The sequence below is a fragment of the Neofelis nebulosa genome, chromosome 2 (assembly GCF_028018385.1).
Source record: "Neofelis nebulosa isolate mNeoNeb1 chromosome 2, mNeoNeb1.pri, whole genome shotgun sequence".
NCBI lineage: Eukaryota > Metazoa > Chordata > Mammalia > Carnivora > Felidae > Neofelis > Neofelis nebulosa.
The window spans coordinates 191,828,937-191,843,132 of NC_080783.1; the positions used below are offsets into that span (position 1 = coordinate 191,828,937).

At 39.8% G+C, this 14,196-nt stretch overlaps 1 protein-coding gene across 31 annotated transcripts in view; it reads right to left on the bottom strand.

The window, feature by feature from the left end:
• The window catches only part of MACF1 (microtubule actin crosslinking factor 1), a 335,119-nt gene that overhangs the window by 37,325 nt on the left and 283,598 nt on the right, over nt 1-14,196 (bottom strand). For 24 of the 31 annotated variants that reach the window (XM_058717978.1, XM_058717958.1, XM_058717976.1 and 21 more), the window contains 10 exons: nt 10,156-10,315; nt 9,470-9,796; nt 8,448-8,532; nt 7,695-7,936; nt 6,788-6,994; nt 4,893-5,012; nt 4,351-4,458; nt 3,239-3,457; nt 2,034-2,237; nt 80-311 (listed from right to left, as the gene is read on the bottom strand). In XM_058717978.1, the coding sequence (XP_058573961.1) occupies nt 80-311; nt 2,034-2,237; nt 3,239-3,457; nt 4,351-4,458; nt 4,893-5,012; nt 6,788-6,994; nt 7,695-7,936; nt 8,448-8,532; nt 9,470-9,796; nt 10,156-10,315 (1,904 nt within the window). The remainder of the gene's footprint in view (nt 1-79; nt 312-2,033; nt 2,238-3,238; nt 3,458-4,350; nt 4,459-4,892; nt 5,013-6,787; nt 6,995-7,694; nt 7,937-8,447; nt 8,533-9,469; nt 9,797-10,155; nt 10,316-14,196) is intronic. The other 7 variants (XM_058717965.1, XM_058717972.1, XM_058717971.1 and 4 more) reach the window with 1 other exon arrangement.

A 14,196-nucleotide genomic window follows, 5' to 3' on the forward strand; every position in this document is an offset into this window, starting at 1 on the left:
CTGGTGGGATGCTGGAGTAAGCACAGCCTAGAATTTACTTTACTGATTTTCTTTAACAATAATTAGATTCACGAAGCACCTTTTGCAGCCAAGTCCTTGTCGGCTCCCTGAGATCGTGCAATGAGCTCTTCTCCACGGCGCTTCAGGGCCTCAAAGGAAGGCTGAAGCTTTTCCAGCTCCACGGTGGCGCTCTTGTTGTCACTGACACACTCTCTGATCTTGTCCACTTCGGCAGGGATCAGCGGTGGCATACGCAGGCGAGAGGAGAGATTCTCCAGAGTCTCCAACATAGGCTCGATTTTATCATGGAACTAAACAGATGTTGGAACGTTAGCCATCACAGCAATACTACTTCATCACACTTCTGCGGGAAATGTTAGGGAATAACAGGTTATGAATCTACTACTCTTTCTGGTAACTTGCATTCGGCTTAGCCCGATGGCTGTCAAGTGTTAGGTCTGCCTAAGAGGCTGCTTTGGGCATAGCACACCAGTGCTGGCCCATCAAAAAAAGAAAGTAAACGTTCATTTTCAAAACAAAAAAAGATATCAAGTAATATGCCAGAAATCGACTCAAGTCATTAGTGCTGTCACAGTACTTCCCCGATCCCAACTAGTGTGACAAGGAAGGGACAAGACCATGAAACTGGTGAGAGTCAGTGTGTCAACATTTCAGATGACAGCTGCATGCAACAGATTAGACCAACAAGTTAGAGGCCCTCTACCAACTGTGTAAATGGATGGGGAACTCAATATGCCACATGACTTAGAGATTAAAAGTATCCTGGCATGCAATTTAATAACCCACTATATGTAATACTGAGAAAGGAAAAGGTCGGCATGATGAAAGGTAATTAAAGAAGGCCAAATCTATCCTTATTCTAAAAGAACAATTTACCTTCCCACTTTTCAGGTACTGTGAATAACATGATTGTAATTATAAAATTTTCATTTATAATCTGAAGCAGAGAAGGGGGAAAGGGTGCAATGCAGATATTCTTGCCCCCTTAAGAAGTTCTCTAAAACCAACTCTGGATTCATTGCAATGAAGCTTAACTCTAGTGTCTTACACGGGAGACACAGTGGGATTTCCTTGACAAAATCACTCCCTGCTGCTCCCTCACTTTTAGGTTTTGCCCCAAGTGAGACTGGCATAATAAACCAGACTAATAAAACTTCTTCCACGACAGTAAAGGGCAATTTCCTTAAAGGTAAATCTTCTCAATTCTCAGCTTCATAAGAACCCCCTAATCCCAGTAGGGGTGGGTACCTTACCTCTGCAATCTGTAATGGTGGGCGCGGTCAACACAACAATGAAATGTGACGATGTGGGGAGGACAGGAGCAGGCAGCAACAACACAAAGTAACACATTCCACAATGTGAGTGAGAGATGGGACGGAAGGTGGGGGGAAAAACTTGAGTAAGTACAAATATTAACCAAGAATATTGACACTAAACATAGGAATAAAATACCCAGACATGACAAAAATACCACTAACAGCAATATATTAGTTGAAAAGTATGTAGTTACATGCTTTAAACTCCACTGCTGGTGGTTTATGTTTCTCTTTGGCTCTTACTTCTCCCTACTCAAGCATCTTTCTCTGCACCAGAGCTAGCTGGTGGCCTCTTGAGTAAGAAAACTAACGTGCTGTCTTCCAAAGCTCGAAAGTAACAGGCCTGATAGGAATCTCACTTTTCTTGACACATTTGTTGCTTCAAGGTGAATTTATCCAAAATCATCCCTGCTAAAGACTCATCACAATAGAAAAGTTTTCAAGAAAACTGTCAACAGACAGTATATACCAGCCAAGATGAGACACCCCCCTCCCCCCTGCAACCAGCCATAGTGTTGGTATACCAATGTTCCTTGGAATGAAAATGTAATAGGCACAGGTTCCTGATCTACTGATGGCATATCATCTGCACGTTGGTCTAGACATTCCAGACCACAGAGGCACACCTGATACAGAGATCTCGTGCTTAGACTAAAGGATAGTTGAAGGGAACAGGACTTAAAGACACACACATACCTGAGCCGACTGGGAAACAGCCTCGTCCAGAGCCAGTGCCCGCTGGCGCACCTCCTCTTTTATTTGGGCATATAGGTTTTCTGCTTTCTGGTATTTTTCCTCCACCATTTCTCCCTCTTCAGGGTTTAACTCCTTTAGTTGTGGGCCTATCTTTAGCAGCTTATCAATATGGGGTTTGTGTTCAGCAATGGATTCCCTGAGTTGCTATGTAAGAAAATAAAATGAATATTTTTGTACCAAGCTCATATCAACTTTGAGAGGAAAAAATGGAATTGCTAAAAACCAGCAAGTCCCAGCATTGCACCATTTATGGAAAAGAAAAAAAACCGATCTAAGTCTTAGGTTCTAACACTACCTAATTCTCTTAATTTTCAAAAGCCAGTTCAGACATCCCAACACCAGGAAGCCTTCCCAGACACATCATCTCTCACTCCTCCTCCCCCTCCCTGTTGATACAAGCTTAATCCCCCTCTTCTGTACATATAAATACTTCCATGCACTATAATTTGCATGGTTAAATAAATATCTGTCCCCCTCCTCAAACTGAGAGACATTAAGCAGGACAAGGCACAAATGGCAACTTTTCTAGTAATCCAACCACTCCTTGACTCTACTGCTGGCTCCTTCCAGTTTATATCCATCCATGTATAGGAATACAGAGAAAAGAATAAGCGCAAGCCATTAGCCACAAATAAGAGAGACATTAAAAACTATCTTTAATGGTAAAAGCATTAGTTGAAGTGTTTACAAATTTCCCTTTTCCCTAAAGTCCATACAGCCAATGCTTTCTGACATTGTTTCACTCCAGCTAGGGCTTACCCAAATAGAAAAAGCCCCCAACCATATCCCAAGTCTCATGACACCCCACCATATCTGGAAAGATTTAAAAATACCCTTGATGTTTACTTAGTTCTTTATTTCTGCAGTACCCAGGTTTCTGACATCTCCATGCTCTTTTTCTTTAATGGATTCATATTAAGGACAAAGGAAGTAATTCAGGTATGTATTGTGTGTGTGTGGGTGTGTGTGTGTGTGTGTGTGTGTGTGTGTGTGTGTGCGCGCGCGCAAAAATTCTAACCTATTAAGACTTAACTTCATAACACAGAACTTCCACTTGGTAGGCACTAAAAAATATGTTGTTTTAAAATAAAGCGTAGAGCCAATTTTGAGTTCTGCCATTGCATAAAACCTGGATTGCTCCTTACCCTCATTTCCTCTTGCTGCTGCCTGAGCTGCTCATGATCAATGGCTGGAGGAGGTAACTGTGCTATCAGTGCCCGGGTCTCCTCAATCCAGGGGCTGAGCTCCTCGTAAGTTTCCCAAAACTGGTTCACCAAGACCTGTGCCCGTTCTAGGCGGGTGTAACGCTCTGAATTGAGCAGACTAATGGCTTCATATTGCTGTATTAGAGACTCTGTCTTTTCCTATGAACAACAAAATATAAAACTTATTACTATCACGAACCCTTCTTTTAAGGAAAAATGTAGGTATATATCCATAAAAAATTAAAGAATTTCTTCAGTTTTTTATGTCCAGAAATGGATTAATTGAGCAAAATTACAACTGATTTTATTTTCTTTATACTTAACTGAATTTTCTATTTTTTATCATATATATGTATTGTTTCTAGACTTTTTAACACATGAAAGTAGTTTCAAAGACAGTCAAACAGAGCAAGCACGACACAGCATAACCTCTTAGAGATGACATACAACCTCAGACATAGCATTATTACGGCAGGTCAGTTCAAGACAGAACATCTCAGGGGCTGAAATGGACCCTCTGCCCACTAACTTTGACTTGTCTTTTCTCCTCTGATAAAAATGTCTTCACAAACCAGACACTTAGGCTTCATATGTTTAAAATGAGTTCAATTTATGAACATTTAGGAGGAAACAGTGGTTAACCATAACTTTTACAAGAACAAGCAAAACTGATCTACAAGTCTCTTGGCCAATCCTTTTAGAAATGGGTATGATCATTTACAAGGGCCTGAAGAAAGAATATCTGCATATGGGTCTGAAAAATCTATCACAGATACTTAGAGAGGTAACTCAAAGACCCTTATGGACTGAAGATACATAGCAATTCCTCTGTTATAAAGAAAACAAACCTGCAATGTATTTCACATCTTCTGGTAGGACTGTTTGGACATTTGTGCACGTAGGGTTAGGGACATGGCTCCCCCCAGAACATCAAATTGCACTTTAATACCATTACCAGTGACAGAGGGGGAAAAACCTTGTCATTTCACAATTGTACTGATTCACCACCACCAAGACAAGATAAACATGGTAAATAAATAAATGCAATTCACCTGTAATATAGCTTTTTGTTCCTCCCCACATGTGCCAAAGATTTCACCACGATGACTGAAGAGTTCATCCATTGAATCTTTGTGTCGAATGATGTCAATAGAGAAAGCCTTTGAAAGTGAACTACAGTTAGGTCACGAAGTAAGAGAACCCCAAGCCCGTGTTACTGAAATGTTATTAGACACAATTTATGAAAAACTCCTCACTCTGATGAAGCCACATCAAAACTATTCTATAAAGTTTGACACTTTGCCTATCCATACATCTTCCATGCTTATCTTTTAGTAGCTTACAAAAGTATCATCTATCCTAAAAATCATCCAGAAAACTGCTAACTATTCTTTCCTGGATTAATGGGCCTATTGCTCCCTCGTCACAAAGCAAAAGAATCTCTTCCTCATCTTACCAATTATTTTAAATCTCTAGCCACCATCATGAAACTGCGTTATTCAACCTGGGGCAGTCAGAAACTCTCGTAGTTACTCTAAACCAGTGAAGATTCTTCTAGCTCAGGGCACAGCAGATACGTCAGTGTTACACTTACCTTCTGTACCTGCAGCTGAGCTGTGGTCTGGTCCTGTTCTAGGCGAATTGGACCCAGGGCCATCAGTTTTCGTTTTGTTTCAGCAACCCAAGCTAGTTCTGCATCAGCAGCTTGCTCATACTAATAGGCATATTAAAGAAAAATGAACAAATTATGTTCCTTAGAATTACCATTTCCTCAACACAGAAAGGCCTGGATTTTTACTAATATGGTTTATTTCTACAAAGGAAAGCCAAAACTGGGGAAAATTGCATAAAATCATAAATCAAGATGCAGATAATTTGTAACTGATTATACTTCAACAAATAGGAGTTGATCCTATTTCAACTTCTTTATAAAGAAGTCATAGAATTCAATTAGTGATCCTATAGCTAGAAACAACAATGGAAATTGACACTCCTAAGACTATACTTCTAATCACAATGCTTTTATGAGGCTGTGCTCTCTCCCATCTGCCAATCCTGTTTCCTACCCATACACTGAACAGTAGTTTTAGCCGTATGTTTATTTTTTTATTTTATTTTTTTTAAATTAACGTTTATTTATTTTTGAGACAGAGAGAGACAGAGCATGAATGGGGGAGGGTCAGAGAGGGGGAGACACAGAATCTGAAACAGGCTTCAGGCTCTGAGCTGTCAGCACAGAGCCTGACGCGGGACTCGAACTCACAGACCGCGAGATCATGACCCGAGCCTAAGTCGGCCGCTTAACCGACTGAGCCACCCAGGCGCCCCTAGCCGTATGTTTAAACGCATGGTTAAACATGGCAACAGACAGCTGAGTCAAGCTAACTTGGAAGTACTCTCATAGTTGAAGAAGCGTAAGAACACCAAACCTTTAAAGGGTTCTGTGGAAACAAAGAAAACTAAGAACTTGTTCTATGTGACTGTTTAATGAGGTCCCCCAATTATTTCTCTTCAACTGTGCCAACAAACACCAATATTTAAAGAGGAAAGTAGGCTTTTCCCAAGCATGATAAATCTCATACCCAAGTATCTGGTCAAGGTTCGGGATACCAATAAAGACATGTTGGGGATGCACTTGAGAGTCACAGCAAACTTCCATGTGGTTCACAAAGTATTTGCTTATTACTATGAACCCAAGAAGTCATGTTATATTTACTCTGCACCATGACACATTAATAGGTACATATCCAGCTACAAAGGAAAGCAAATAACTTTTTCCAGAAAGCAGGAAGGAAAAAAGATCGAGGGAAATAGGACACCTGTGTTTACTGAGAAGGTTCTATTTTGGATACCTCTATTTTGGTTAGCATATTTGATAGTAATAATAGTTCTTGGTTCCTTCCCCTCTTCCAGCTAATACTAAAACAGTTGATTATGTCAAACTAAGATGGGATGCATTTGGACCTTCTGGTCCTAGATACTATCTACTATCAGAATCTGCCTCTTAACCGGTCAGTAGCTAAGAAGAGGGCTCAAACAGACTCTATCACAAATTCCTGTCTGCTCAAAAAGGGTCAAATATTATGGGTCGGGGCGCCTGGGTGGCTCAGTCAAGTAAGTGTCCCAACTCAATTTCGGCCAGGTCATGATTTCACAGTTCAAGCAGGTTCAAGTGGGTTCAAGCTTCATGTTGGGCTGTGCACGAACAGCATGGAGCCTGCTTGGGATTCTCTCTTTCTCTCTCTCCGCCCCTCCCCCACCCTCAAAAATAAATAATAAATACAAAAATATTTTGGGTCAAACTGAGACCCATCTTCACATATCTTTATCCAATCACTTCCAATCACTGAAATAACTTGTTGCATCAGATTTAGCTTACTCTTATTATCCTTATTTCTGACCCTGTATTTATGTGGGTCATAATTTTGTGCTTCACACATACATCCCTGCTGCCTAAAACATTACTGTAGAGGTGTTAATAAACATTACCTGCTGTGATCTCTGAATAGCAGCATCAATTTCATCCACCCTTTGTCCCACAGTGTCACTGACCAGCTTGTACTGTTCATTGGCATCAGACACAAGTTTATCCAGCCCTTCTCTGGCTCTCCAGGGCACCAGCTCTAAGAGAGCACGGCTCACTTCATTCACTGTGTCCAACACCAGCCTGTGCTCCATGACCTCCTTCTTTAATTCCTAAGGAGGGAAAAAAAGTTTTCAGGCCATTCCTTGCTAAATTAAGCACATCAGCAGCTGTGCTGGGTGGAAAGTGCTATCTCTACCACACATCCCAGCAGGGCTCTGACCTCCTTCTTCCACTTATTTTTTTTCTTGTCTTAGATTTTTCAACCATTCCACAGCCTGACTTCAGGCTTAGCTGCTGCTTAGAACTGTCTGCAACACTTCTTGGGCCACACTATCTCTGGGTAGAACAAATACTGCCTCTTTCTTTTTTCTCTCCTTACTTCAATAGAAATGATAAAGTACTTTAGCCAAGGGCATTTTTAAGTCAATAAGTACCTACATAGTATTTCTGCACATCCAGAACTGCACTAGATCCTGTAGGAGAATCAAACAGAATCCTGAAGCACTCTCTAGAGAATGAGTTACAGAAGTCAATTTTAAAATGTTACATGTGAAGAAAACTTCCCAGGGATCTGGGATTCAGTCTTTTTTTTTTTCCCTTCAGACCATAACAAGTGCTCTTATATAAGTCTGCCTTTATGTCAAATCTTACTGTCCATGCAAACAAGAGCAAACAAGAAAGGAGGCAGGCAGAATTTTTTGGTTTAGATTTAAGGTTGAGACAGTTGGTGATGACACTTAAACCTCTGAACTTAGGGATTGGAAGAGGTAAAAAAAATTCTTTCCCTTTACAGCATGAAACTCAGTTCACCTTCTGTCTTTGCTGAAACTGGGGTATCTGCTCCCCTGTGGGAGACTGTCCTCCACTGGCTGCCAGCTCCTCCTCCACTTCCCTGAGCCACCCAGTCAGTTCCTCATAAGTAGACTGGAACTTGGTGGCCAGCTGCCGGGCTTGCTCTAAAGTTCGGAGGGCCTTGGAGCTGGTGACCGTGATGTCTGCATAGCGAGTCTTTATTCCGTCCAATTTCTCCTGGATAAGCAATACCTCTTCACCTGTGGGGACAGTGCATAATTATTTATATTTAAGAGGGTATGAGGGAGTCTCCTTTATCCCCCTTTCTTCGAAATAGAGCTTAAATTTTATAGATGCTCTCTCCCTATGGAAGCAATTTCACCTAGAATCCCACACTATGGGAAGTGGGAGATAAACCTTCCGACTGATAAAAGAAGCCACTTCTGAGATTATTAAGATCTGAATTCAACTGCAGGTGTTTCTAAATGGTCCCAGCACCTCTTGGTGAATGCTGGCCTTGGACATACTGGAGAGCAGGGGGAGTCATCATCTATAACCAAATGTGAGATAATATCTTTTAGTTTTCAAAAGATTTAGCAGGAAACAGGACCCCAGGCTGCCAGCCTCCAGGAGCACATGGTAATACAACCAGTAAATAAATACTGAACTTGTTCTACGTACAAAGAGTAGTGGCTAGTGCAGGATGTATATTTCCCTGGACATGTGCTTGAGTGACTGCAGAGGTGCTGAGAGATGCACTTTTCAAAGTACCTGTGGTTTGTTTTAGAAGAGCCTGACCATTTTTAATAGCTTGATCTACATTCTTCTTTCTATTAATGATTTCTTCATTTAGAGCCTGAAAGGAAAGAATAGCATGAATCTTAAAACTACAGCACAACAAAGGGAAAGAAAGGTGAGACCTTTAGGAGACCAAGTTTAAAGTAAAGAGACAAATACAGTTTAGTCTATACCTCAGTTATGTTATTCCTTCATTATCTCTTTGGTTACCCTATTTATTACTCAAAAACAATTAAATCTGATACTTATGGGCAAGCTAATCCCTTGCACCAGATAAGAAGAGATTAGGATTAAATCAGTTTTACCAATCTACTGGTACCAAACCTGAGCCCAAGAAAGGCGGATGTAGAATTCAGCAAAAATGTCTACTGTGTCCAAAAGCAAGAACAGGCTGAGTTAAATCAGGATCATGGTTAAAAATTCTTAATATTTGAAGTCAATGAATCAGAAGAATCTTAGATTATTTAAAACAACAAAACAAATGCTTTGCCTATTTTTACTACCATTAAAGAAATTTCATAAAAATGAGATGAAAAGAGAAAATTGTTCTTTCCATTAAGATGACAAATAATCCTTGGAATTTGGGCACATAAATTCTAGAAATATTTTAGAAGTTACAGCTACATGGTCAAACCTAGGGCGATATTTAGGTATTCTGGCTTTGTGACATTACATTCTCTTTCATAAAACTTCTCAGATGGAAACTGAGTGATACGTTACCTAATGATGTAAAACATGAGTTGGAACTGAGATGGTCCCTGACTCTACTCTGGATCATCTTCTAGAATTATTGACTCAGTTTGTTAAGTACGAGTATTTCCATGGACTCATCAAAAAATAGATTAGTCCTTAGCAACAAGTCTATAACTATGTGCTTATGTATAAAATGAAGTCGAAATGTTTGGAATTAAAAGAGAAAGAAATGAAGAGAAACATGAATCAGAATTACAACATAACTTAGTAATATGACCAATAAAAATGGAAAACATGAATACCAGGTGGTCAGCATGCTGTTTCTGCAGGACATCCTGTCTGTAATCCTTTACGAACACTGAACTGAGCTTGTCCTCAACCTCAGCCAGCCAGTTGAGCACCTCCACCTCATCCTCCCCGAACAGTCTAGCGTTACACAGTGCCTGTTCAAGCAGGGCTGCTTTCCGACAGCCCCAGTCTTGAATCTCACTGTATCGGGCCTGCAAGGAGTCTAGCTTCTCTGACAGCACACCCTGTTCTGCAGAGCATGTCAGGGAGGAGAGAGACTGCCCAATTTTGACTGCCTGGTGCACATCTGTTGCATGGCTTTCTATTTCTTCCTCCAGAGCCTGGAAATCCAGATGGAAAAAATGAATAACAGAAACAAAATAAATGAAAAGTAAACATGAAACAATGAATAACAAATGATATAATAAATTAAATAATAGAAAAAGTTCACCTACCAAAGGGCAAAAATAATATAAAAAGTGAGAACAAAAGCTGTTTTTTTTCTGATGGCAGCCTATTAGTCAATTGTTATTTTTACTTCAAGGATGTGACTATGTCAATGAATAATTTGACCATAGTTCAAATTAAACTTTAAAATATCCCCCCCCCCAAAACATATCTTCTAGACTGCTATAGGCAGTTAACTTCTGAGATTTCTGACTGCAGTGCTGTGTTCTAATTTATGACAACTCCTCCCTACCTTGTGCCGGATGATCTGCTGCTGGATTTTGGCAGACTGAGTGCCAACAGGCTCTGAGTTAGCAAGCTTTTTCTCCGTGACGGACAAGAAGTCAGAAATAGGCTCAGCTGTCTCATGGAATTGTTTGGCCAGAACCAGGATATCTTCCAGCTGTTTTTGCCTACACAAATATACAGAACAAGCCACTCAGGCAAAAAATCACATTAAGACTGATAATAGTACTATATTCAGTAAAAGACCAATCTTCAGGTACATTTTAAGTACCAATAGTAAACACGACACATATACGTAGCACTTTGTGGTTTTAAAGTTTTTCATAAGCATTGCCTCGTGACCTTGTAAAGTAGGCAGAATAATTATCTCACTATGACAAAACAGAAAGCTAACCCTGAAGGCTTAAAGATTTGTCCAATTCACCCAGTGACTAGTTAACAGTGCAAAGAGGACTGTAATCAGGCCTTCTAATTGTCTTTCTCCTAAGGGACACAGCACATGCATCATCTGAACATAAGACCAAAATAAAGTTTAAAGGCATCAAAAAAATTATCAGTTTTCATCTCATTGAGGAACAAATGCAGACTATGAGCTAGAACTTCTTCCCCATTTCCCCAGCTCCAGTGATTTCAAGCACCAGAACATAACTCTGAATCCAGATTTAAGGCAAAGAAAATGACCTCAGAGTAGCTGAATTTGCCAACACACATGGCAGTCAAAAGAACTGTAAACTTCACAGCTCACTTAGAATTTTAAGTCCTGATTAATATAACATCCATACTAAGCTTAGATTTCAAGATACTAAGCTGCAGATTAAAGGCAGCTAATTACAAAGGGGAGAGGAAACCTGATAGAGAAGAGAAAGAAAAACCACCGAAGAACTGGATTAGCACACAGGTTAATAATAAAAGGCCATAATGATATCTTTGGATGATTCAGAACAGACTAAATGCGACATCATTTAAAAAGGTCTGGGTAGGGGCGCCTGGGTGGCTCAGTCGGTTAAGCGTCCGACTTCGGCTCAGGTCATGATCTCACGGTTCGTGGGTTCGAGCCCCGCGTCGGGCTCTGTGCTGACAGCTCAGAGCCTGGAGCCTGTTTCAGATTCTGTGTCTCCTTCTCTCTGTGACCCTCCCCCGTTCATGCTCTGTCTCTCTCTGTCTCAAAAATAAATAAACATTAAAAAAAAAAAATTAAAAAAAAAAAAAAAAAAAAAAAAGGTCTGGGTATATGATGCACTTTAGTTCAACAAACCTTTACTGAACATCCACTTTGTGCCAGGTTCTATGCTGTGTACCCTGGACAAACTTATTTTAATAAGAAATGATTTAGAGGTGCCTGGGTAGCTCAGTTGGTTGAGCATCCAATTCTTGACTTCAGCTCAGGTCATGATCTTGGTGTTGTGGGATAGTGCCCTGCATCAGGCTCTGTGCTGAATGTGGAACCTGCTTAGGATCTCTGTCCCTCTCCCTCTGCCCCTCCCTAACTTGTGTGCACGCTCTAAAAAAAAAAAAAAAAAAAAAAAAAGGAAACAAATGATTTAAACATAAAGAATTACCATTTTAATGATCTGGAAATTCAATTATGTTTAAATATAAAGAAAAACATATTTCTAGATACTATTTTAATTTTTTTAAGTTTTATTATTTTTTAACGTTGAAGAATATGAAGCTTTTTTTTTTTTAAACAAAGTAAACTCTAGGCTCAAAGTGGGGCTCGAACTCACAACCCCAAGAACAAGAGTCACATGCTCTTCCGACTGAGCCATCCAGGCATCCCTCTGAATGCTACTTTTAAATGTCAGTATGAAGTACAGAATAGTTTGTTTATGCCAGCCTTCAAAATACATCTTCAATTAATACAACTAAAACAAATAATCTTAAAGATTATTATTAAACTAGTATATCATTAAAAAAAAAACTGGGGGTCCCTGGATGGCTCATTTGGTTGAGCATCTGACTCTTGATATTGGCTCAGGTCACGATCTCACGATCCTGAGTTCAAGCCCCGTGTTGGGCTCTGTACTCTCTCAAAATAAATAAACTTAAAAAAAAAAAAAAAACTTGTCCCTGATTTCTAGGTTTTTCTGACTCATCTCTGGTTTTTGGAATCTGAAAGTTTGAAAAACAATGTAATAGGATTTAGGGTACCAAAGAGCAAAAATAATTCAGCGGTATAAAAAAATCCAATATTAAAGAATCTAAATAAAAGTCTTTAGGATATCTGGAACAAATGAAGCTTCTCTTGGTATTTCTCTTTAAAATATTGACCCAGAAACTGTGTTAGGTTAGGAGGATGGAAGTGGGCAGAAGGAAAGAGTCATAAAAAGATACATTAGAAACAAATCAGCACTTTAATGAGCTTATGGGGCCTATGAAATAAGTACATAAAATAATGACAATACAAGGTACAAAGAATTACAGCAGTGAAGAGGAAAATGAAGGTATTCCATCCTTGGGGAATAAAGAAAAGTTTCATAGAAGAAGATAAACAGCATGCTTTCTCTCTCTTGTGTCACGGAAGACACAACACTATCAGTAAAGACACAGAATTAGGAACTGACAGAAGATACCTAAGTATATGGTATACTTTACCAATAATACGAGGAGGAGGAGCGTGGAAACAGAAATGTAGATTAGGGCCAAAAAACTGAAGGCTTCGAATACTGGGTTAAAGAGTTTAGATTTTGTTTTATAGGCAACAGGGAGTCATTAAATTTCTGAGCAAGGCAAAGGGGAAGCCTGAGGGTAAGTGGCCATAGAGTGATGAGTGATTAGTTCATGAGGAAACTACCTCACATTGAGGAGCCCAAGTCATGACCTGAGGCAGGTGAGTAGGAATTAGAGAAATGGATGAATAGAAAAGACACTAGAGAAGTAAAACGGACAGAATTTAGCATCCTGATAGATGTGGGACACAAAGGAGTGGGGGAGAAAGGGTAAAAAATGGGGTTAAGGTTTTAAACCCAGGTAACTGGAAGGCTAATGATACTATTAATGATTACGCCCAGGTAACTGGAAGGCTAATGGTACTATTCATGAAAATGGACAAAGAAAAAAAAGCAGTGCTATCTGTAAATAAAAGTAAGTGTAATTTAAAAAAAAATAAGCTGAATTCTTTCATTTTTGTTTCTCCCACAAATATGGGGGACAATACTTTGCAACTCTGATAAGAAATCAGCACACTGTGGGCCAGTGTAGAAGAGGGAATTATGACAACTTCTGCTGGCTACCTAGAGAACTGAAAGGCTACAACCATAACTCATCACCTACACTACTCTCATACAGATTTCTAATTGGTGAGCATTTCTTTTTAAAACTGGGGACAGCATAAACTAAAAGACCTTCATGTGACATACTAAGCTGAAGTGATGCTGGGGTATAGCTATGGAGAGAGAAAGCACTTCCTCAGAGGAGAAAAGTATACTGCTTATTTTTGGCCACTTATTGAAGACTGGTCATGCACCTGTCTTTTTAGTATTTTATTTTTATGTTTTTATTTTTTATTAAAAATTTTTTTTTAATTTTTACATTTATTCAGTTTTGAGAGACAGAGACAGAGCACAGTGGGGGAGGGGCAGAGAGAAAAGGAGACATAGAATCCGAAGCAGGCTCTAGGCTCTGAGCTGTCAGCACAGAACCCGACGTGGGGCTCGAACTCAAACCGTGAGATCATGACCTGAGCCAAAGTCGGACGCTTAACTGACTGAGCCACCCAGGCACCCTTATTTTTATGTTTTTAAAGTAGGCTCCACACGAACGTGAGGCTCGAACCCACGACTTCAAGATCAAGAGTTGTGTGCTCTCCCTACTGAGCCAACGAGGCGCCCCTATTCATGCATCATGTCCATATATTGAACAGAATCACAGACTAGGTCCTGGATGCAAAAACATCTAATATTGGGATAAGCTATCAGAAAAGAAATATGGTAAATTTCAATTCCAAGTATCAAAAGTATTATTTATAAATATGAAGGGGAAAAATCTGTTTCGAAAACTCAGAAAATAACTTGGCTGGATTGTAGGCGTCTGTGTCTGTCGGTTTGGA